Below are 24,696 nucleotides of genomic sequence, written 5' to 3' on the forward strand. Positions count from 1 at the left end.
CACATTGGGCCCGAATTATTAAAGCTCACCAAGACTGGAGAGGATACACTTTCATCATTGAATCTGGTGATCCAGCAAACCTGGAATAGATTTTATTTGCTAGCAAATGTTTTGAATCCTGAACCAGATCTATTCTGGGTTTGCTGGATCACCCAGGTTCACTGCTGAAAGTGTATTCTCTCCAGCATTAGAAAGCTTTAATAATCAGGGCCATAGTGTCGAGATTCAGGCAGTTGAAATGCAGTGGAAGCTAGTGTAGAGAGAATGATTTTTCTTAGGTAGTTATCCCTCGGGTGGGGGCCATAGGTCAGCGCTTTACTCAAGTAGGAACTAGGTGTGAAAAAAAGAAACATGTCAAAAGCAGAATGGATAAAGTTCTGACTCAATTTTATTCAGACTCCAATTCAGAAAGGGTTCCTCCATCATTAGGGCATAGTACTGTTGAACAAAGTGTGCACTGGACTGATAAAATAATACAATTGGAAGGATCTTGAGGGGTAATTAGCCTGATGATGGCTCCAGATGCTGGGCAGCATACTGCCAATGTGACTTTGCATGCAAGGTCCTACTCCTATCATTGAGACTGCCAACATTGTAATATCCATAAAAAAATGAGAACACAACATACAAGGAGAAATACTGATTCATCAAGGACATCTAAGGACCTCTCATGTGTGTGCATTTCATTTCCAATTCTCATAGATTAAAGCAGGACAATGCAAACAAAGATATCTTGGTAATGGCTTCTAGAGAAAAAAACAAGCCATTACAGGAAAGATGGCTCCATCAGCCATTACAGGAAAGATGGCTCCATCAGTAATGCTATCTAAGTGTGTGATCGGTTTAAAGATTTTCATTCCGTCATGTATTGGTATAGTAAGTAAGAGTCAATCACATGTGAGTGAACTTGTATAGTAATGTTATAATTATTATTAAACAGTATTTATATGGCGCCAACATATTACACAGCGCTGTGCATCAAATAGAGGTTGCAAATGACAGACAGATACAGACAGTGAAACAGGAGTAGGAGAGGAACCTGCCCTAAAAGAGCTTACAATCTAAGAGACATTTACTGGTGAAAATCCTGGGGTATGTCCCTGAATGAAAAGAACTACTGGGGTAGGTTTGGGTAAAATCAACATAACAGCTGCATGCTACTAACTACTACTAGCCATACCCAGACTTGGATAAATGGGAATCTTCACAGACATCTTGTACAGATTAACATAATTGCAGTAAATCACTTTCATGGTTTGAAGTGACATGTGTTAATTGTTTGAGTCACACAGCTAAAGGTATAATTAAAAAATCAACAGGCATTATTTGTGGGTGACAATTAGGGGCTCATTTGTAAAGGAAAGCGGATATTGATATTCAATCTTTGATATGTCCTGCCATGCAATGCACACTGCAGTCTATTCATCAGCAAAGCCTTACAGAATTTTTAGAGATCCGTAAGAACTCTGTTCTCCCGTTTTATTGTTTTTTTGTTTTTTTTTACCTTTAATAGCCATTGAGTTTTACTGATTTTAGCCATCAGGGCCTAAAGCTTTGAAGGCGTATAGCACATTCGGAAAGCATATAAGCTTTATAAATGTGTGGAGAAGCCATGCTGTTGTTTTTTTCTACCACAAGTTTCTCCTACATGACATAGATGACCCCCCCTTGCATGCCACCCTTTCACATTTTCCATTGTGTTTTTGGGAAATCAGCATTTGGTGTGGTTCTGCCCATGGCACTAAGGTTGAAATAAGGTGACTGAGTAGTGGAATTGAATATAAATATTGGAGTATGCTCCCATTATAGATTTCCGCTGAGTGAGTCCTAAATGTCTAAGCCAGCCTTTTTTCAACTTTTTGTACTGCTGATGAACCCTTAAAAATTTTTTCAAGCCTTGTGAACGATGAAATCAATTTATTGGGGGTCAGTAGGGAAAAAAACCTTTTCAATTGGTGACCAGTGGAAAGAATGCCCCCATTGCAGTAGTGCTTAGAACATCTCTTTTATAGATCCCCCCAAAGCATCATTAGTCATGCAGATGGCTTTATCAAAAGGCACTGACCCCAGAACTGTGCAGGCATCGATAAATAGAAAGTCTATCAGCCATAGTTCAATGAACCCCCAAGCAACCTCTGGAAAAGCCATGGGGTTCCATAGAACCCTGGTTGAGAATTACTGGGCTAAACATTACTAAAATTAAAAAAAAAATTGCCAAACAACTGCAGTTTTTACTATTATTTTTACTACTTGCATCTATCATCTTTTGATGCACTGCACAGAATACAATCTAAACAATATGGGTACCATAAACACCTACATAGTTGATGCACAGGAAGAACACACGGCAATAAAATACTAAATTAAATAACAGCAATATATTTGATTTCATAGAATGAGCGCAGCAGAGACATGAGACATCCCAAGGGGAAAAACCATGGCCTGCAGATTATGTTTTTTCTATATTTGCAAGGGTTACTCTGTGTGATCAACATTCCACTCACAACTCAAAAACATGTTGCCACATTAGACGGCTTTTGCTAGTGCTATTCATAAATTGCAATCTATTCTGGCACAGCGACCGACAAGAATACTTGGCATTCTACATACAGTAAATACGGCAAATAGCAACAACACAATGGTGACGGCTACCACAGCAACCTTTCCCATGGTATTATAAGCCCCATAGGGCTACTAAACTCAACACGCACGCCACAGTCTGTCCACTGAAGCTTTTATTACATTGAGAAGTCTGTAATTTCATACCAGTAAATATTAGTCACAAAATCCAGCTGGTGATGGGCTCATTTTCAAAGTAATGCCAACAAGCAGCGGGAGGACCGCTGCAAACCTGAAATAAAAACGATTGTGTGGGCAGACCAACCGCAGCTAGGGGGAATCCCAATTCAATCTTCCCTGTATGGAGTAAGTGAAAGAACATTGAGTGGGCCTGTATCGTCGAGCATTGTGTGCGTACAATTACCCTCTCCGTGATTGATCACACAGGCCAGCCGGAGATCGATATGCGCTAATGTAAATGAGCAGAGCAACATTCCAAGCTCTCCTGTGAGGTCTTTCGATAGAGTGGACGCCAATGGCTTGCTCTCTCATCAAGATGTAGCCCGCTGAGCCGCAAGAACAGTGCCGCTCTCAGTCATTAGTGTCCTGGAGCTCAATGCTCTCCAGCACTCATTAGTTTCACAGTTATTTGCCGAGCCTTGTGTACTTCATTTCATGATCCACAAGATGTTACAAGGAAATACGCATCACAAACAATTGTTTACTGTCAGCCTGGCAAACATCAAGGACAAGAGCGAGAAGACAGAGAAAAATATTCTATTGAAGGAGTACTCTAAACAACTAGAGACACCTACAGGAACTGTTTTACCTGCCATAAGTTTGTCTATACTCTTGCGATTTAAAGCACCCTGATGGTATTCGAGTGCAAAATTTAAAAAGAGTGACAACATTTTACCAGTGTGCTCTATGGGAAACTACTGATCACCAATAATGAACCAGAGCTTAAGCATCAATTCTGTAAACCCCACTGCCTAATGGTTGGATTATAGAGGAGGCATTCAGGCTAAAAGCCTGGTGTGGCATTTCAGCAGATGTATTTCAATTCAATATCAAGGCAGATTTAAGATCATTATTTCCTAAAATAAATAAAAAAATTTAATTGAAGAGATGCATTAGTAAATGAAAGCATTATCTTTTTCTTTTCTTTAAAGAACTACATGATGTATGGTAATGTCCTGGTCACTTTACATCTGGAGGATTCTGGGTTTGAATTGCACCATGCAAAAGAGTTGCCATGGATGGATGGGTGCTACTAGATCTCAAGGAAGAGATTTGGCCGTACTTACTTTTGGTGATAATATATAAGTACAGTAATCAGTTTAAGGTCTGGAAGTTAACTTTTACAGGGTAAGCACCAGCAACTGCACTTACTGCTTTTCTCCTTGCAACAATGGAAAATGCAGGTTCATTTAAAATTTGTGTTAGGTTAAGGCTTAACTAACAAGGGAGAAAAGACAAATTATTGGAGCTTTATATTCAATAATACATCATTAAATATATTTTATAAAATGCAAGTAGTGTTATAAGTTACATGTGACTTGGGGCTGGATTGTGCTGTGGTGTACGGAGCATACTGATAGAGAGAAGTTAGAGACAAGAGCTCATCAGTCTGAACTTTTTCTTTTCTTGTTCTGTCAGAGAACTGTACAGAACACACATCAATATAACAAAACAGAGAGCAATGGCTGCCTAAGTCCGGCAGGATAGGCTATAGCTCTGCAGAGGGACCTAATACATATAGTTTGACAGAAGGCACAAAGGCAGAACTATAGGTGATGGTTGCATCACGAGCAGTTATGTGACTGCAAATGGAACGAATTCATGAGATGCACAACAAGTGCCATGTGGAGGGTTAGCAGCAAGAAGCAGAAGAAAGGTGCAACATTATAAAAGTCCCTAGCAAACGGTGATGAAAATAATGATCTAGAGTTGCAATAGCACTCAGTTTTGCATATATAGGTCATCAATGTCACAAACAATACTTAATACATTTATTAAACAGGACCCGTTTGCAAAATATATCAATGCTGACTTTAAGCCTTACATAAATATATACTATACTTCATTCCTCTTACTTTGCTTTCACTGTGATCTGAGGTCTCGCAGTGTGCATTAAAAGTTGCAGCAAGCAGAATTGGATAGGCAGAAAAAACCTATCCAATTTCCTTGCTGGAGGACATCCAGCATCATCTAGTGTTTTCCTTTCCAACCCCTTTCATTCATTTGATTTCAGTTCCTTTAATCATGGAGGTAAAAAGCATCACAAGTGGGCATTACCTAGGGCAGTCTGCATTAGGCAGGGTGCTGGGATATTTGAATGCTGTACAGCAGACTACAAATCCCTTTCCACTAGCCATCATCTACCTGCATTGTACAGAGAAAAACAGAAGCGAAGGATTGCGGTCACTCAACTAAATTGAATACTATAAAAACAGAAGAGTTATTAAAAAAAAATTATAAAAATATCATTAACTGATTGATGGAGAGAAAAGATGAACCGCAGAAGGCAAAATATGAGATTTTATTTCAGCAATAATTTAATATGGGAGTTATAAAAATTAGAAGACTCCAAAAACATTTGAGGAGTCATTGGCATGCGGTCATTTTGAACACATGACAATGACCTTCATAACTAGATCTCATTTCCAACTGGCCAATCAAACCAGACTACGGAGAACAATAACCATTAATATAGCTGTCTAACAAAAATGACTTTAGTGTAACATTATGGAGCTATTGAGCATACACATGTCTGTATGTGATTAGCACCTCATTTAAGGATTGCTTTAGGGTTGTATTTTAGGTTTAGTGGTCCTTTATGTGTTAACAAGGAAAGTGACAAAGTCAATTAGCTGTGACTTTGTGTAATGAAATGTAGCTGGCACTGATGATCTCAATGGCTATAAATTGCACAGCAATTTACTAATTGAGCTAATTGTACCCTTTCTTTCTCAGGCTTGGCAATTGGAATGTATGCCAATACTTGGCTGGGTAATCCAAGGAATAATATTCTTCCTTACACAACAGGCTTCGGCAGCCCCTATTGCTTTGAGGAAACTACAGATGCCAAGATTTGGGCTTCCCCAGGAGCTCTATGGACCTTTGTTACTAATCCTTACAAGCAGTTTATAGTTGAGTTCTTTGTGCTAGCTCACAGAGTAATTATTGTAATGTCCATTCATTATGAACTGTCCCACCCATGAGCACTATGCTGCTTATAAACATATTGTGTGGCTGCCATGTTCAGGTTTTCCTATATGGTAACGGCTGCCAGTGCGAAAAAAGTACATGAATGCCAAAGCTCATAAAACATTCCTTTTACAGAAGCACAGCTCTTTATACAAGAAAGTGACCGCTTGTTGCTTGGCTGGCATTTAAAGCTTAGCAGGCCATGGTACAAAAGAGCCTGTTTGCTATTCACAGAAAAAAAGGTTTACAGTAACGGATAGAAAAGGCAGCCATGATGCTTTTAAAACTTTCTTCCATTGCAGTGTGCTCAGAAGGCCAACCCTGGAAATAAAGTTGATGGCTATGCAGTTTTTTTGTACAATGACCATACATTGTTGTGACTTAATGGGAACTTTTTTCATTATTAAAAGGTACTAACCTCCAATCTGTCAATTGTTTTATTTCAAATTTCAAATACTTTTCACTTTTCAGTCTGCAAAAGGAGATTCACTACCAATTTTGCATGTTTATGATCACTCCCGTTCATTCGAAATTTGAAAATACAGAACACATGTATATCGTGTTCTTTTACCCTTCAAAATAATTTTTTGGAGCTCTCTAAGGATAGAGAGGATACACTTTCTTCGGTGAAGCTGGGTGATCCAGCAAACGTGAAAATAATTTCTTAAAAGTAATTTGCTATTTGCAGGCAAATGTTTTTAATCCTGGACCAGATCCATTCCAGGTTTGTTGGGTCACCCAGATTTACTAATTAAAGCGTATCCTCTCCAGCCTTGTAGAGCTTTAAAAAAGAAGGCCCTATGGAATGGGGATGGAGTAAATTACAGGAAAGATGGGCGCTCCTAATTAAATTTGCTTTACTGTTTGCCAGATGAAAAGACGTGTTTACTTTTGATTGATCTTTACTGATTAGTCCACAACTAATGCATTGTTATCCTTGCCCCTGACTTAAAGCAGTATTCTAGACAAAAGCAAATATGAAAGCACATATAAAGGTAAATATCAACCTTTTGAGTCTTTAGGTTACCCTGAGAATATTTGTGTTTCTGCTTTGGTTATAATATTGTATACAGTTAGTTGCCAAGATTGAGCATCTTGTATCATTACATGTACCTTTATATGAATGTTAATAACGCATTGTAAATATCTTTTATTGCTTGATACTGAAGATGCCATTGTTTGCTTTTGTGTGATTTTAGGGGTTAGGGTAAAATTTTAAACCATAATTTAGTATACGGTTGTCAAAAAATAAAAATATTACAATGTATTCTCTGTGCGGTTGTTCAGCTTTCATTGCAGTATTATATATTTCCATGAAATTCTCTCCATTAATATTAACAAATAATTAGCATGAAAATACTGACAATAACCCAAACGTTTCCATCTGTCAGAGCCAAGGGGAGAGAAAGGCCAGGCACCGGAGTGTGATTACATCAACTACAATGCCTCTGAGGTTTGAGAGTAGCTGATAAATTCTTCTTTTCTTTAATTGACAGGTTCCCTTTGTCAAATCCAGGAACACTTAAGAATAATTCCTTTTCGTAGTGGTTTTGTTTACTTTGCATTAGAGACAGGAAAAGTGCAGCAGCATGGCAACAAGTTATTGTCTGATTTAACAAATACCATATCACACAATTATACAGGTAACACACAATAACAACCTACCAACTAAGCAATTGGCCACAATTTAGGTGTAATAATAAACTTTTATTTGCACCCTTTTGGTTTGGTAAATATACCACTGATTGTGTAGATACAGAACAAGCATAAGCATTGTAACTGTAAATGTATTGTATTGTATAAGCATTGAAAAAGAAATGTATTACTGGTGGGATCATCAGGTACAAGTTAGGAAAAAATGAATGATGCCAACACATCTAAGGAATGGAAATCTGCAATATCATTATATTTCTGTTCTTGGGTTTTGATACAGATATAGTTACATAGTAGGTCAGGTTGAAAAAAGACATAAGTCATGCAGTGAAGTTTTGACCTAAGACTGTATAAATGACATATGACAATGGTAGGGACGTTAGATTGTGAACTCCTTTTGAGGGACAGTTAGTGACACGACTATGGACTTTGTACAGCGCTGTGTAATATGATGGCGCTATATAAATACTGTGTAATAATAAGTCTATCAAGTTCAACCACTAGGGAAGTAAACATATCCCAGATATAAAACCCTATAAGGCATAGTTGGTCCAGATGAAAGCAAAAAAAAAAACCCTGGTACAATTTGTTTCAACAGGTAAAAAAAATTTCCTTCCTGATTCCATGAGGCAATCGGATGTTCCCTGGATCAACAGCCTTTGTTCTCTTTACTTTAAAGCCTTAATACCCAGTTATATTCTGTGCTTCTAGAAATCATCCAGTTTTTTCTTAAAGCAATCTATAGTAGTTGCTGAAACTACTAGTAGTTGCTGAAACTACTTCCTGAGGGAGCCGATTCCACATTTTCACAGACCTTACAGTGAAGAATCCCTTCCTTATCTGGAGCTTAAACTTCTTTTTCTCCAAACGCAAAGAGTGCCCTCTTGTTCTTTGTAATGATCCCAAAGTGAATAATTGGGAGGAGAGTTCTCTATATGGACCATTTATATATTTATACAGGGTGATCATAACCCCCCTTATACGTCTCTTCTCAAGGGAGAATAGATTCAGTACAGCTAATCTCTCCTCATAGCTGAGCTCCTCCATTCCTTTTATTAGTTTAGTATGATTATTTGATTCCAGTTCTAACAGGACAATCACTAGATTTGAATATATGGCCATATCAGCATTAGCCATATCAGCATGTCATAAACGTACCTGTGCTTGAAATCACATCTAAATAAATATGAGAACTTGGCTGAGATCAGCCTTGTCACCCCTATGTCTTTTAGCCATTGATATACCTGGGTTAAAAGGAGAAATGGGCATTTTCAAGCCACTGTTCTTCAGGAAAGAAATCAATATTAAAGTACACGTCAGGACATAAAAAATATTCTACCGTATTAATTTTGTGAGACTTTAGGTTAGAATGAAATACCTTCCTCCTCTCCAGGCCAATATCTATGACAAAGTGCAAGTTGTTTATCCAGACCAGAGCCTCGCCATGGCTGCTTGTTAAAACCACGTTCCTCCTGTGGCCTGTCCCAGTGTGGGCCAGCCCATCGTATGGCATGTAATAAGGCAGGCTGCAATGAGGATATATTGGAATGGGGTGCAGTTCACCCAGTGCTGGATTCATGTGTATGCTTTCCTGATGGATCATTTCAAAAGCCCTTCTTATTTCCTGAAAATAACAGAACTGTTAGACAGAATACACAATCACTGCAACAACCAATACAACTATATCAGCATTTCCTTAGTAACCTGTTTCTTGTAAAACAGCAGTGAAGTAAAAGAAATAAATAAAATCAATACATTGATACATACATTACAAATTACAAATTACATAGATATATTATATATGAATAATAAAGATATAAAATAGCCGCAGTGCATAACCATTCACATAAACATTAGCTTGTATATGCAATTACAAGTATTCAGAAGATTTGAGAAAACCACTGATGGCAGAAAAAGCAGACCTGGCAGACGGTGTATTGACATCTACTAATGTCTATTTATTTAGCTGACAGTAATTTGTTCTGGAAAGCATTGAATGTGCAGAAAAAGCCCAAAACTCACACCCACTTACTTGTTCGCAAGCCAGGAAGACAACAATGTCCCCTTTTTCCTGAGAGTGATGTATTTCAAACAGAAGCCGGATAGCTGCGAGGAAAGGGTCTCTTTGAATGCATGGGGCGTACACTACCTCCGCAGAATGTGGGTGCTCTACCTGAATGAGGGGGACACAGCCATAGTAAGCCAATAGCTTGTCAGACAGCTCAGGTGGGGTGATGAGCACAACTTTCAGTTCAGGCCTTGCCAAGAGAATGTCTTTAAGGAATGCGAGGAGAACGTCCGTAGACACTGACCGCTCGTAAATGTCATCAATAACGTTTATGAACACTAAACATCAAGCATGGCAATGAAAGCAATAAATTATGATTTAATATTTTACTTTATTAGTTATGTTATGTTGGTTTAACTGCCAATGCAAGGAAAAAAAATAATCAAGCTGTGTAGAGTTACTGCTTTTTTTTTTAAATTGCAGCACAACAGACACAAATTTCCCGAAGAACAGACTGCTGCTTTTCCATGACAGTGGCTTGCTGCCTGCAGAGCTCTTCTCTTTTCACTCTCAGTCTGCAGCGCAAACTGACAGCTGGACAAGGTCACAGGGATTAAATGGAGAAACAGCACCAACCTTAAGATAGTCTCGTTAGTACAACAATTCTCAAAAGGCACCACGTAGCCAACTTCATGTCCAATGTTGACATCCATTTCATCTGCCACCCTCATCGGCAGCCAGACAGCGGTCTGTTTCTGAACTTGGGTACATACGACGGTCCCATGTCGATTGTTAACAGATAGGCAGTATTCTGCGCACCACTGAGGGATCTAAAGAAAAATAAGAGATATGAAAGGATACAATAATTCAATCCAGATACAACAGATAAAGAGAACTTAGAGCAAACATAACCATCATCCTTTCTGTATAAATCTAAAAGTGGGTTGGTTTCTAAACAAATAATGCTAAAAATGTGTTTTAATGGGCATCATGAACACTATGGGACTGCAGAAATCAAGATAGTTAGTATTATGAGCAGGTGAGGTTGGTGGAGGATATGACAGCAGGTATGGCAAGAATGTAAAGTTTATCAGGGGGACAGTTCTTGCATTTGGAGAGGAGGAGTGCAAAGGATATGACAAGAGGCAATATGCATAGAAATGAAATGTAAAGGGTATAGTATCAGCAGGACAGGCATGCAAAGAGTATGACAGTGGGCAATACAAGCCGGAAAGAAATATCAATGTGCGGTATGAGCTGTAATGGAGTGTTGAGAGTGGGATAGTAGTTAGTATGTTACGAGGAGTATATAGGGTACCACAGAAAGTAATGAGTGTAGGAGAGAGATGCAGAGGGTGGTGTGAAGGAGGATAGTGTGTGCAGAAGAGGAGCGAGAGGGTATGTTGGAAGGTAGTATATGAATAGGAGGATTGTAGAGGATATGGTTGCGGGAAGTACATACAGAGGATGAGTAGGAAAGTAGAAGAAGAGTGTGGAGGGCATGATGGCAAGCAATGTCTGCAAGAGAGAAGTACAGAATAGAAAATAGGAGTTAAGCGGTAAAGGTCCTGGGTTTCCAGAAATGGAAGGTGAACCCAGCAGCCAAGAGTTGGCACCTGGTTGGTATACATTGCATTACATAGCCAACTGCATTAATGTGATCCTACTCTGACCATTGCCTACTTTATTTCAAATCAGCTATGGGCATATATTTGACCATGGTAGGGACATTAGATTGTGAGCCCCTTTGAGTGACAGTTAGTAACACGACTATGGTCTTTGTACAGTGCTGCGTAATATGATGGTGCTATATAAATACTGTGTAATAATAATAAAAATTAATAATATATTTGGCTACAGAAACAGCCCTGAATGCCGCTAACAATAACAAAATGATAAAACAAAAGATGGCCTATCCCTGAATACCTAAAATTCTGCAGCCATGGGCCAGACATTTGGGCACTAACCATAAAAGTGTAAAGCTGCGTACACACGTGGAAACGAACAACCGTTCGTCTGATAATCATTAACAAAAAAAGTGCACAACGATGCCGATGAATGAGGATTGTCGCTGGAAACGAACGACCGTCACAGCGGATCTGATTGGACGGCGATTGTTTGCAATCTATTGTGTGTACGGTCGTTCAGTGATCGTGGATGATTCTGCAGTAGACTTTCTCCTGTACATGTCACTTCCTGCATCAATTAATCGTATTTAGCGTGTGTACACTATTGGTGGAATATATTTGAACGATCGTATTGTTACAACATGTAGAGAATTGTGCACAATATGATTGTTCAAATATATCGTGCATAATTGTTAGTCGTTTGTTTTTATTTGGCTTTATAAAAGGACTGAGTCACAGGAATTGTTCCATTCTTAAGGCCTGGCCATTGACAGCTGCCTGGGGGAAAATCGAACACCCAGCGACCGGGCCAGGAATATATTACATGGTCCGAGAACAGACAGACATGAGCTCAGGAGACCACATGGAGACTTCATTCCTGGGAGGTAAAATACACGGCTAGATTCTGACAGACCTCACCAGTCTAAGGATGACTTCACTCGGAATCCCATCTACCAGGTGTTTTAGAATTCAAAACCGGAATATAAGATGACAGACTCAGCATGAGTATATACAAGTCATACGGAAAACAGGAAAGGAACAGAAAATAATATGCAGGTGTTAGAACATTTGTCAGCTCACCTAATAATAGTGCAAAGAGCAATAGGGTGCAGTAACCCATAGCAATTAAAACCTGCACACTTATGTCTCTCCACACCAAGCTATTGAAATCTTGCTTTTAATTGGGTTACTGTCTACCATTGTTCTCTGCACAATATTATTACAGGTGGTAAAGTGAATAATAGGCAAACTGTGATCTTGAAAGCTATCTGCAATTGTAAAGCATATTGAATTACCAATAAACAAACACTTTACACAAAATGTTTTTAGTCAAAGTAACTGATGGCATAAGCACAACAGCCTGCACTGACCCCTCCCAAAAAACAATTACACTTTCCATTTGTCATTTACCATTAGAGGTCTAAAATGTTGTGCCTGCTATGGGCAACACTGACTGTTCTTATAACTGAATGGGGGTTAAAGGAATAAAGTTATTTATTTGTAACAATTGGTTGTGTTGAAGCTTTGGTTTACTATAAGGAAATGTTCTCTTTTAGTGAGATTATCCTTCAATAAATCTTTCCAACTTTCCAACACTATTCCCTCTGTTCTAGCAATCTTTACTGTGTGGTGCCCTATAGCCTTTCCTCCCAAACAAATCCCACTGACTTCTTGATGAGTTGTAATTTGCAGCACCCCCGAATACTGCTCAGAAATGAATGGGTCCATGGTGCACAAAAGTGGCAAAGATTTCCCTGCACAGTTTTTACAAATATAGAACACTGCAATGCAGAGGGTTAAAATGGAAAGTCTACTCACCCTGGCTGGGCCTTCAGCCCAAATCATCATCCATATGATGTTTTTGGGAGGGAGCATAGAAAACAGAATGACATCGGGAGTATAAATGGTAGCAATGTTCTCCCCAGCCACTTTTAGCACCACCTGACTGTTTTTGATTGTTACTGAAAACTTGGATCACAATACAGGGGGGCACTGGACAGTTGGAGCATAATATCAAGATTAAAGAACAAAATGCAACATTTTAAAGTTGAAACAAAGTTTAGGGGGTGGGTGGTAGTAGAAAATTATAGGGGTTACTAGATTCCTAACTTGGAACACCAAATTTGTCATGTATTGCCTACTTTATGACCACCTGCCTACAGCTTCTCTTCACTACACAGTGTTTTGCTGGGTAACACTCATTTTTATTTGGTTACCTAGGTTCATTGTTGGCATGTGTCTATTGGCTGATGGTTATTACAACAGTTAGCTACTATTCTTTCACACAGATTCAGTGCTCTCCCCAGCCCCTTTTAGCTGGGCGCACCACCTGGTACTATTCAGTAACCACCTGGCTGTTTTTGGGTGGTTACTGAAAAGATAGGTCACAATACAGGGGTTCAGCTTCAGCTTCTTCCCAAGCAGCTTAAAAAAACTCAGGGAAGAATACTGAGATTTAATATATTGTAGTGCTCTTCTCAATACTTTTGCCCATGTCTAGTTAAGAATTTTCCAGTACAGTTTTTTTGGCCAAACAAACTTATAGTCGTTATAGTTATTGAAACACGACAGGTAAAATAGAAAAAATATATAGAAAAAAATTAGGTATTTTTGTGCTTTTTGCTCACATATTACAACAGTTGTCTGTAGATTGTTTAAAATCTGACCCCCAGGACTGTTTACCTAACATGCCCCAGCATCATTGTACACTACAACAGTCCAGATAAAACCAGCTAGACCATTTATCTAAAGTTTGAAAAACTAAGTTTTAATTAACTCTGCCATTCCATTCCATATTCTTTTAAATTTTTAAATTGATCCCAGCATGCAAAGAACACATTGAGGCAAGGCTCAACATTAGCACAGCAAAGCATCGCCATATGGCGGAATGAAACCATTACCCATATAAAAATGTAAACAAAGAACAACACAATATCTTGCTGCATTTTATTCTTTCTTTATTACATTTAAAGGAGATTGAAAGCATTGACATTTGAAAAGCATAAAGCTATGGTGGCTGTAGAGAGTTGTTTCTATCGATATCTTCTGATTTATGGATGAGAATGAGATGACATTTAAAGCAAAACTGTTGGGTCCTGGACACCAGCTTTTAATGCTGTCCAACGGTGCTTGAAACTACCAGTAGTAAGCTTCGGATTTACTCGTGTCCCTGTGGAGCCCATTAAGGTCCAACTTATACACAAGGAGGCTGATTTTTAAAAAAATGTTAAGCTGTTCACATAGCAAAGTGAATTATTGCCTTGCAAGGCATAAGCTTAGAGAATGTAGTGAAAGTTTACTTTGCAAAGTATACTTAAGCACACGGAGAGAAATCTAAAAAGAAAGATTTTTCCTTGTACGAGATTGCATGGTTGAAATCAGCAGAACTTGTCCTGTCCATGTCCTGTCCACGTTAGTATTGGGCCGAGTCCCAAAGCCAAAAGGATGATTTCAAAACCTTAATGGTGTGTAAGGGATCCACCACTGGACAAGACTTATCAAGAAGTCAAGGCCAGAAACATAAAGTCAAGGGCCTTCACCTCGGTACAAAACTCAAGTTTAGGTACAATACCATAAACTCATATAGCTGCCAGTCAAAGAGATCCTGCAGCATTTCATATCTGGGTTACATGACCTAATTCCATAGCAGACATGTGCTGCAGCATGGACATCAAAAGGCATAATACAGAACTACTGAAAGCCATGTGACCCAATTTAGGGTTGAACAACCCTGCAAATGGCAGCATCCAGTGGTTATGGCAGAAGCCTATAACATATCCTAAACCCACCCTATTAATGTGGGTGTAATAAAAGATTTTAGGAAGAGTAGGAGGAAATGTTTAGAATTTATCCAAGGAGATAAGAGTTTGAATAAACATCTTTGAAATGAAGAACACCTTAGGCTATGTACACACGTGCAATTATTGTCGTGAAAGATCCTTTCCAACGCCTAAGGACTGCACGATGCATGAATGAGTGCTGCACCGTTCCGCTCAATGGACAGGGGAGGGGGAGAACAACGGAGCGGTACCCTGCTGCGCTCTCTCTCCCTTTACTAGTGATCCGCCAGGACAGCCGTTCGGACGATGGACGACGAGCACTGTACTTTGCCAGATTCTTGTCCGATATCTGCCTTGAGCCGATTATCGGACGAGAACAATTGCCTGTGTATACCTTGCCTTAGTGGTAATTGGTCTCTCACATCAATTATTTCCTCAATTATCATCCTACTGGGTAAAGCCTATCAAAAGAATCCCCCCATAATTCACAACTATAAATCAAAAAGGCAGAAAATAGTCAACATGGGTGCATCTAGAAACATCACTTGTTCTCAAAGAGCAGAGGGAATATGTTTAATAAAATACTAAATATTAGTTGTTCAGAGGAGTGCTTTTCTTTTCAATACCACAAGTTCTTCACTGTACATAGGTACAAAATTGCAACCATCTGGGGAAAGACTGAATGGTAACATAGACCCTACCTAAAGCTGCCATATCATGTTTGGCTTTGTAATGATTGCGTGTTGGAAATCCTAACTCTTACTGAGCCATTTCAGGACAGGAAGTTTCTCCACACCGACATGGCACAACTTCACCAATGGAGGAAATAAAATTTTAAACCTGCCAAAAATCTTGTGCTTTGCCTGTGCTGCCCTATTATCAGATAGGAAGAAAAACTAATGAAGCCAAATTTAAAGCCCCATACAGATGTGCAATGGACATCAGATGATTGTCACTGGAATTGATCTGTTGTGTTTGTTTCCAGTGACCGATGAGCAAAACAGCGATGGAAAAACAGCACCATTCATTGGTATCGGTATTCTAGAGGTGAAGCCCACAGCGCTGTTCTCCACTGAATCTAACATTTGTTCCAATTGGCCTCCATTGTGAATTGAAAAAACACATCCGAGGACTGCTATGCTTATGTCTGAGTTGAGCATGGCCATTCAGCAACAACATGAGTCAAACTGACTGGTATATTATATTTTTAGATTTAGGCATGGCAAAAAAACAAAAGAAACCTTTGTCACTGAAAGAACCAAATACAGCATGTACCCCTCCACCCTGTTCCTTCACAGCATCCAGTTTACTGGTAAATTACGGCACACTTTAAAAACTATAACTCTCCTCTTGGAGGGAATGTGACAGGGCAAGTCAATGCTGCTAGTTACATAAACTCCGGATGATGTAAATCCTGCAGTGTATTCCCAGAAAAGGTAAATGACAAGAAGATTGCAGCGGCTGCTGTGACGACGGCCTCTTGTAGTAATCGAAGATGTCACCTCACGCTGGGGACAAGAGACATGCCGCCAAGCGCTTCTCTCTTATACACACAAACATCCTTTACACCTGCTAGATGCAATGTGCTATCAGCCAGGAAATTTGTTATCAAACCCACGGCTGAGCTGTGTATGTGTAGGCGACGTCCCGCAGGAGGGAAATGTTACCTCTGGGAACCCCGACCGCTGTCTGTCACTTTGTTTTGCTAAAGGTACAGGAGAAACAACTCCAAAAGTTTTACATGGAACACTGAATGTTCATATTAAAGTGGAACGTTATTCATTCCATCCATGTTGCCAAAGCCCTTGAACCCCCCCCCCACCATTTTCTTTTCCATCCCCAGTTATTCGATTTTTTAAAAATCCCTATACATAATACTCCAATTTGGTCCAGTGACATAATGGACACTTTCTCTTCTTCCTGCAGTGGTGGGCATTCTTTCAGGACTGAGCAAGGCTTACTTGAGGACATATAAGTTTAGCTTGGAAGGGACTTAAAGTGGAACTAAAGTTAAAAAAAAAATGTAGTTCATTATGTAATTTAATGCAATTAAAAATGAGCTGTTTCAGGCTGTAGACCAGTATTTCTATTCAGTAGTAGTTAGTCACATTCAAATGGGCTCATGAAGACTCAACAACACTTTCTCAGCCTTCCAAGTTGCTTTATCAGTTCTGAACCTCGACTAAAACCAATTCACTGAGACTCACTGGAAAAACAAATGGCCGATAGAAAGAATGCCTTCTTATATTGGTTAGAATATCACCATAACAGAAAGCTAAAAAAAAGGTTGTTGTTGGGCAACTGGATCTAGCAAGTAGCACTGGCCCTGAAACTAGCAATGGGACGGTTAATCAGAAACAGGTCAAGGAACCCTTAGCAAACTTTGGAGGAACCCTAGGACTCTCACAAAACCATGGTTTAGAATGGCTTCTGCAGACAGTTGTGACTTTCCGTCCTTCAAAGGATGCAACGATGCTTACTAGACCAAACTTATTGGAATTATTCTAGCATTCTGACGACTTCATGTATATACCCTAGGGCTGTGTACACACACTCAATTACTGTCGTTGGAAATTATCTTTCACGATAGCTTCCAGCGACAAAGGACTGAAAGATGAACGAACAAGCAATGTACATACAGCGCCATTCTGTTCTATAGAGAGCGGACAGCGAGAAAGCAGCACCCTGTTGGGCTCCCCTCCCTTGACTTTAATTGCAGTCATTCATGGATCCATCAGAATGGAAACTGGACGACCTCTGTACATGTCAGATTTTCACCCGAGAGGAGACCAACAGCTTGTATTGGGCGAGAATCATCTGACTTGTGTACATAGCCCTGGGTTCCCCATTGTATGAAGCCAAATCTCTGACGCTACTTTCAAAGGGACAGACACAGCTTAAGGGATGCCAGGGTTTTATTTAAAAAAAAAATCAATCATTATCAATCATATTTACCCCATACCTCCTTCTAGAGCAGTGGTCCCCAACCTTTTGGAGCTCGCGGACTACTGCATGCACGGACTCCGGAACGCGCATGCGCGGGGAGACGTGTCACTTCCCCCCCAGAGTCATGACACGATGCCAGAACCCACCCATTCTCCCATCACAGGTCTGAGATCCAGCGACCCAATGTGCCTACCGCCCTAAGAATGCAATTCTCCGAAAGAAATGCTCCTCGGCTCTGGCCTGTATGCCCTCCTCTACTGACAGAGCAATGGCCCACCTGTCAGACGGCCGCAGCCCACTAGCTTTCAAATTCTTTTAAGGTCACAGTTCCTATTGACATAGACATAACCTAAAACTATACCTCTCAAGATCCCTTTCTCTATAAAATCCGTGTGGGCAGGCTCTTGGGAGTCAAAGCAGTAGAAGTGCTTTGATAAGTAAGAAATCAAAGTATGGAACATGGAAAAAAAAAGGGCAGAGTTCCGTAGTCCAGTGGTGCAGAACTCCCTTTGAGCTGACAGTCCCAACCCATTTCCCACGTGTTATACATTCCCATTCCACACAACCTGTTACCGCCTCTCCAACTTCCCCTCATCTACCTCTCTGCCGTGTTGTTTGTCTTTTTAGCTGAATGCTATGTGACAGCGCTGCCTATAGCTTATACATATTTTTCTGTGAAGGATAATTTTGCCTGCGAGCGGTCTGTCAACTTTTGTTGTGCCGTTATGAGTGTCTCACCTGCTATGCTTTCTTGAAAATTGTTAAAATAATAAAAAGGCAAAAGGAAACAGTAAGATCTTTTTTGCATTCCTTTTCATAGCATATAAATGAAATATGAGCGAGAATGGAAATGAGAAAAAAAATCACTTTTAAATGGCATTGCATTATGCCTAATGGCTAGCTATTGTCATGAAAATATAAACACATCACTTTTTGGGAGTTTTTTTTTATCCAGATACAAGACTAAAATTTTATAGAACTCCAGTAAAGTACATTCACACATTGGGCCGATGGTCAGCAGAGGACAGATGGTCAAAGATTGGCAGTTCTTGGGACTCATCACAGAATGTTATGGGCAAACTGTGCTACCCGTAGCATGCACAAATTCCCCAAACACATGGAATCTAGGAAATTTTTGGACTTTACCAGGGGCCCTCAAACTAGTTTGGGTTTTTGCTAAATAATACTTATTCTTGCTTTAATGGAAACAACAGAAAATCAGCCTTAGATATTTTTTCCCCGAGGAAGTGGTTTTATTCCGCAAAATGCATTGGGTTCAATTCAAATATCTGACTCCTACATTCTGAAGTTTTTGCCTTATTTTAATATCCAATCATTATACTAAGAAGCTGTGTCTAAGTATGGATTTGTCTCACACATGTTGTGTTTGTACATTTTGAAACCTGTTCTAATTTTGATGTACATTGAGAGTAATAGTTTTTATGAATTTTGTAATAATAAAGTTTGTAAGACAATTTTATAATTTTATGATCAGTTCCACTGAAGTTCCCTGCTTTTTTCAACCCCATAGTTTGGGTGTTTGAAGGTTTTTGTCTATTTGCTAAATAATGCTTACAGGTTACAAGTCATTATATTGTAATTATATTGTAAGGCAGTGAAATATCCAGTGCTCATCATACGCAATTCCCTGACCTAACTTCACACTCTTCACCTATAGCACCCCACTCTGCCTTGGAGGCTTATTGTGCCATCCCAGACTTTTATGTACAAAGAATGGGGTCTAGGAAAGAACTGATAGAGGGACCAGGAGCCCACAAGAGCAGGAGAGGGAACACAATGGGAGGTCAGACAGTCCAATTTGGTAACCAGGTGATCCACAGATGACACAGTAAAGTAATTCAAGCAGAATTAATTCCAGAAAACAGTGGTTAGGTAGTTAGTCCACCAAACAAAGAATGCAAGGGTAAAAAACAAAGTGGAGTCAGGGGTCACAGGCATCGTAAGGTCAGGATCAGGCGTGGGATTTCTGACCAGAAAAGCATCTCCTAACAGGCAGGAGGTATTCCATGAACAGGAATGAGCCATGTACAGCACCATAATGGACCCTCCCACCAGCTACAATTTGTTTGCACTCCATAGAGAAGACCAAACCGTAATGTCACAAAGAGTCAAAAATACGGTTTAAACAAAAGTGTTTTATTATAAACATATCATTAGCACGTTGATGAGGGGGAAAAAAGAGGAACCAGAGAGGGAACAGTAAAGCAGATTAACCTAGATCATTACTTTTTACCTAGGGGTTTGCCTTTCAAAGAGTCTTTTTATGAATAGGGTAAGTTAAAAAAAAATATACAGCACAACACGTATTTTGAATCTCGGTTGTCTGTATAGCAAAGAGCACATTGCAGGGAGTGCAGCATTCAACCTGACTTTGCTGAAAGATTAATGAACAATAAGGAAGCAGTGATTGATCTCAGGAGGATGGGAACTTCCATGCAAGCAAACAACAGTATTCCTCTGGACAAGTCAAGGGAGCATTACATTTCTCCAACTAATGAGCAGTTTTACTTACAAAAAACACTGTGGGCATCACTTATCAGAAAGCCCAAAACCCAAACTCTCTGGGTGCCCCATAGAAGCTAATCAGTTCTTTCTCTAATAAAATGAAAACATTAAAAAGGAACAATGTTATTTGTTGGTTTGGGCCATGTAGCCACTGGAGTAAATTAAATCCATTATGAATGTGAGGTGTCTACCTCAGCTTTTATAGTATTTAGTTTACAATGGCTAATTCCCGAAAATGAACTTGTTACTATAGGTAATCATTTCAAATCAGCCATAATGTTGAAAGACTGGTGGTCACAAATCAATTGTTATCTCTTGTTTACAAGTGTCAGGGTCCTTCTTTGGGTGTCGACAATATGGTGACCCTATTGGGTGCTTAGTTGTAAAGTCTTGTCAGGATCCATAAGGGTTTGAATACAATGGTGTCAGAGTGAGGGATTTGGCCAGCATGGGTACCTCTGCAGAATGGATTAACATTCCCCCACAACTGGAAACAGTTTACATTTTTCTAAATCCTTCATCCAGGTCCCTTGACATCACTGGACCCGATTTATTTAAAACTCTACAAGACTCATCAGTGAAGCTGGGTGATCCAGCACACCTGGAATTGATTTCTTCATAGTCAATGGCTATTTGTTAGCAAATGTTTTCAATCCTGGACCAGATTCATTCGAGGTTTGCTGGATCACACAGCTTAACTGATGAAAGTGTACCTCCTCCAGCCTTTGAAAGCTTTATTAAATAAGACCCAATGATGTCAAGGGACCTGGATGAAGGATTTAGGCAAATATACCTTACTGCACAAGGTAAGGGGAGGAAACCTGCAGGACTGGCTACAGAGGTATGAGATGGATTATATCTGTCCAGAGATAAGCTTTAACTACTTCTCACAATGTGAGTCTATAGGTCTGCCAACTCTATACAAACAACCTGCTGTGGTTTATTATAAAGGTGCATGTAAACCCAAACAAAGAACTTCTACTATCTGTTCCATTTTAGTCTGTCAGATCTGCTCAACAAGTGCAAAAAAGTCCAGGTGCAAAAAATACTTGTTGATCCTGATGAATTACTGATCCTATATCCCCGCTAGAATTGTTCCTAGCTACATCTTTAGATTGCAGAACTATCTTATGAAGGAAAAGGGGGAAGGTGGTTCGGTAGTCCTGTCCTAGGGTGACAACACTGCTCTTTCAGAGATACACTGTAAGGTTAGTGAGCACTGATGCACAATTTATTACAGTCCCTTGTAACAGCATACTCTCACTTTTTGTCCAGCTGCTAAAAGAGAAATATCCAGTACTTACCAGTAAGGAAGAGTGACCGCAGTGGTGCTTGACATTTGGCTACTCTCACTTTTTGTCCAGCTGCTAAAAGAGAAATATCCAGTACTTACCAGTAAGGAAGAGTGACCGCAGTGGTGCTTGACATTTGGCTGTTTAGACACCATCAAAAGTGCTCAACCCAAAATTTTAATCTATTTTTTTTAAGTTGGGTGGGAAGAAGCTGTAGGCAGATGGCAGGCCCTGTATTGTGACCCAACCCTTGCTGCAATGGCACTAACAGTGGTAAATACCAAGTCCTTAATCTCAGTCTCTTGCAGGTTATCTCTAGTCTCTAACCACACTTGCAGCATATCTGCAGTCTCTGACAATGAACATATGTATGACTATCTCATGTAGCATGATCAGTCTGTAGTCTGCATGCTCCACATAGTAAAAAGTAGCAGCCTGTCACTGATCTGGCACTGTAAATCGGTAAACCTCTTTGTAGGATGACAAAAATCTAGCACCTGATCAAAACCTACATAAACAAGCATTGAACATTATACACAGCTCCTTGGATATACCATTGGGTTGTGAAGCTTCCTTTACTTTTTTTTGTTGACCATAGCTATAAAAAAGGCCACTACAGTGGTTGAGTGAACCACCTGGCTGTTTGTGGGTGGTTACTGAGGATTTGGGCCACAATACAGGGGCTGCCACCCGCCTACAGTTTCTTTCCACCCAGCTTTAAAACATATCTGCGTTGAATGATGAGGTGGAAAATTCCAATGTAGGGGGTATACAGTTAGTAACTCAATAAACATTTTGATACCAGTCAACTAATACAGATTTGGTTTGTTTAAAAAAAATTAAACCAAAAATCTTTTTTTTCCCATTTTGGATAAAGTAGGGAACCACCGAAACCAATACGAAGATTTCCCTTCAAAATAGAAAGTGATAGAAAATCTATTCACAATTTAAAGCACTCCCCTTCTAGGCTGTTGTCAACAAAACAAGTGTGCTCAATAAAACATTCTAACTCATTTCCTGTTCCAGTGACAACACGTAATTGTAGATTTCCTACCACTCGTCCTGGTGAATCATTGTCTCTGGGACAAAAGAAGGTGAATCTTCCCAGTAGGGTGCAAACAGCAATAAATGGGACAGGAGCAAAAAGGACAGGAGTTTTAGCTCCTCTGCTCTCTCAATCTATGAAAAAAAGCAGTAGATACATTTAAATATTCAAGGCTATCTATACTCGACACTTATACGGACATTTCATCTCACGTGGAAATATTCTAGCATAGGTCAGTCCCATTCTTTTTAGTCTAAGTAGCTGTTTTACAACAAAAAAACTTTAGCTGCTCCAAAACTTTTCTGCAAATCCTCATATGCATTTGTTTTGTAAAGATAAGGCATTCCTACAAACTAGTTCAAATCTTTGTATATGAGTTTCAATTGGAAGTATCACACCCTACTCATCTGATCACATTATCAGTCCCAGCATTGTAATAAGGAACACTACACTCTGAACGATATCTGTTCAGTACAGAAATCATGGAAAAGTATGAAAATTCTGTGCAACTCTACAGAATACCATTCATAATTAAGAAACATTTTTTGTGACAGGTGGTATGTATAGAAAATTATGGCTGGTTTCAGACTGCTGTGTAAATGTGATATTAAACACTAATAAAAGCATGCAATGTGCCCATCACACGCATTAGTTTATATAATAAATGGCACCAAAGAAAGGCTTTACTCTCATTTCCAACATCCACCAGCCCAATGCACCACCTGAAATTCTTTGCAACTTACTAAAAGTCAAAGCTTGCATAGGGCTCTGAAAGTTCCTCCCTGTGCCATGCCAGAGTGTTGGAATCTGGGGATGGGCAACTTGGATAACCGGCATTGAAGTGTCACATGTTCCCTAAAATGGTTTGTTGCAATTTGTGTGTACAACACCAACACTTTCTGTATCATCTAGAAGTAAGAAGAACCGCATTTAAAAAGACCTGACTTAACCTATACTTTTCAAAGTCTGTCCGTAAGTCTAGGATAAAATTTGGCACAAGAATGTATCTAGGAACCTTTTCCACAACAATTCTATTTATGAGATTATAAAAAAAAAGTGCATGAGGTCCACCACCAGGACCTCTTTTCTGCAATTTAGGCTTCAATATGTTTTATTTGAATTTCCAAAGAGCTCAGATTTGTTGAGGCTACTGACAACTTGTGCTCAGAACTTTTCTAAGCTGCAGAAGTGAAGCCACAATAACCAGTAAACTTACTTGTGAACTTTTGCCGCACTTGGCTCCTCCTGACACCACCACAATCTGGCTGCGCACCAAACTCTCCAAGAACACATATTTGGTTTTCCAAATGGGTAGTTTTTCCCTCTGCTTTACGAGCTCGTAAAACCTCGATGAGTACGGCAAGCCATCAAATGGGTTTAGCTCCAAGTCGTCGAGCAGGCCTTCATCCACATCGCTGGAGTCAGATGCATCAAGGAAACAGGTCTTCTCCGGTGAAACAGTCAGCAAGGCCCCGGCTCCTTGTGGTGTTCCAGGCTCAAAAGCCATTACCGGACAGAAAAGAAGGGATTTCCCATGAATCCAGCCGCTTCTCCACAAATCTCATCTACAGACTTCAACAGCCAATGTGATACAGATTGCTTCGCACTGTCAACAAAACCAGTTTGTGCACATGTTAGAACTGCATAATTAGGAAAGTCCGGTTAAACATCAGCCAAGCTTATAAACACTTTGCAATGTTGTCTTTCCTAACTGCTTTGTACAGACAATGATTAGGCAGAGTGCAGGCCGGCCCCATTACACGTGTCTGTATCCTGATTGACTATGAATACAAAGCCATGGGAGTGAATTGATTGTGAGCGGAGGGATGGTCATGTGGTCACCTAATCCCACAACAATGGACCTTACCCTGCACTGTAATGAAAAGGGACAGGGGGAGCAATGCGTTACATGCCACCAAATCACATCTGCCGGGTCACAGCTCATCAGATCTACACAACGGAATTAAAAAGAAAACGTTAGAGCAAATATTGTGTGCTGGAAGCCATGCAGCAAAGAGTTCCTTTACATCCATATCACCTGCAGATGTAT

General features: G+C 39.7%; 1 protein-coding gene across 1 annotated transcript in view; it reads right to left on the reverse strand.

Annotated features, from left to right (window-relative positions):
* The window catches only part of DHX32 (DEAH-box helicase 32 (putative)), a gene marked incomplete in the record, with an annotated part of 46,582 nt that extends 22,182 nt beyond the window's left edge, over positions 1–24,400 (reverse strand). Inside the window, 4 exon segments of the mRNA XM_072424685.1 lie at positions 8,801–9,046; positions 9,455–9,768; positions 10,023–10,260; positions 23,863–24,400. Of these exon segments, the coding sequence (XP_072280786.1) occupies positions 8,801–9,046; positions 9,455–9,768; positions 10,023–10,260; positions 23,863–24,153 (1,089 nt within the window).
* Between the last annotated feature and the right edge of the window lie 296 nt (positions 24,401–24,696).

The sequence above is a fragment of the Pyxicephalus adspersus genome, chromosome 10 (genome assembly GCF_032062135.1).
Source record: "Pyxicephalus adspersus chromosome 10, UCB_Pads_2.0, whole genome shotgun sequence".
NCBI classification, from domain to species: Eukaryota; Metazoa; Chordata; class Amphibia; order Anura; family Pyxicephalidae; genus Pyxicephalus; species Pyxicephalus adspersus.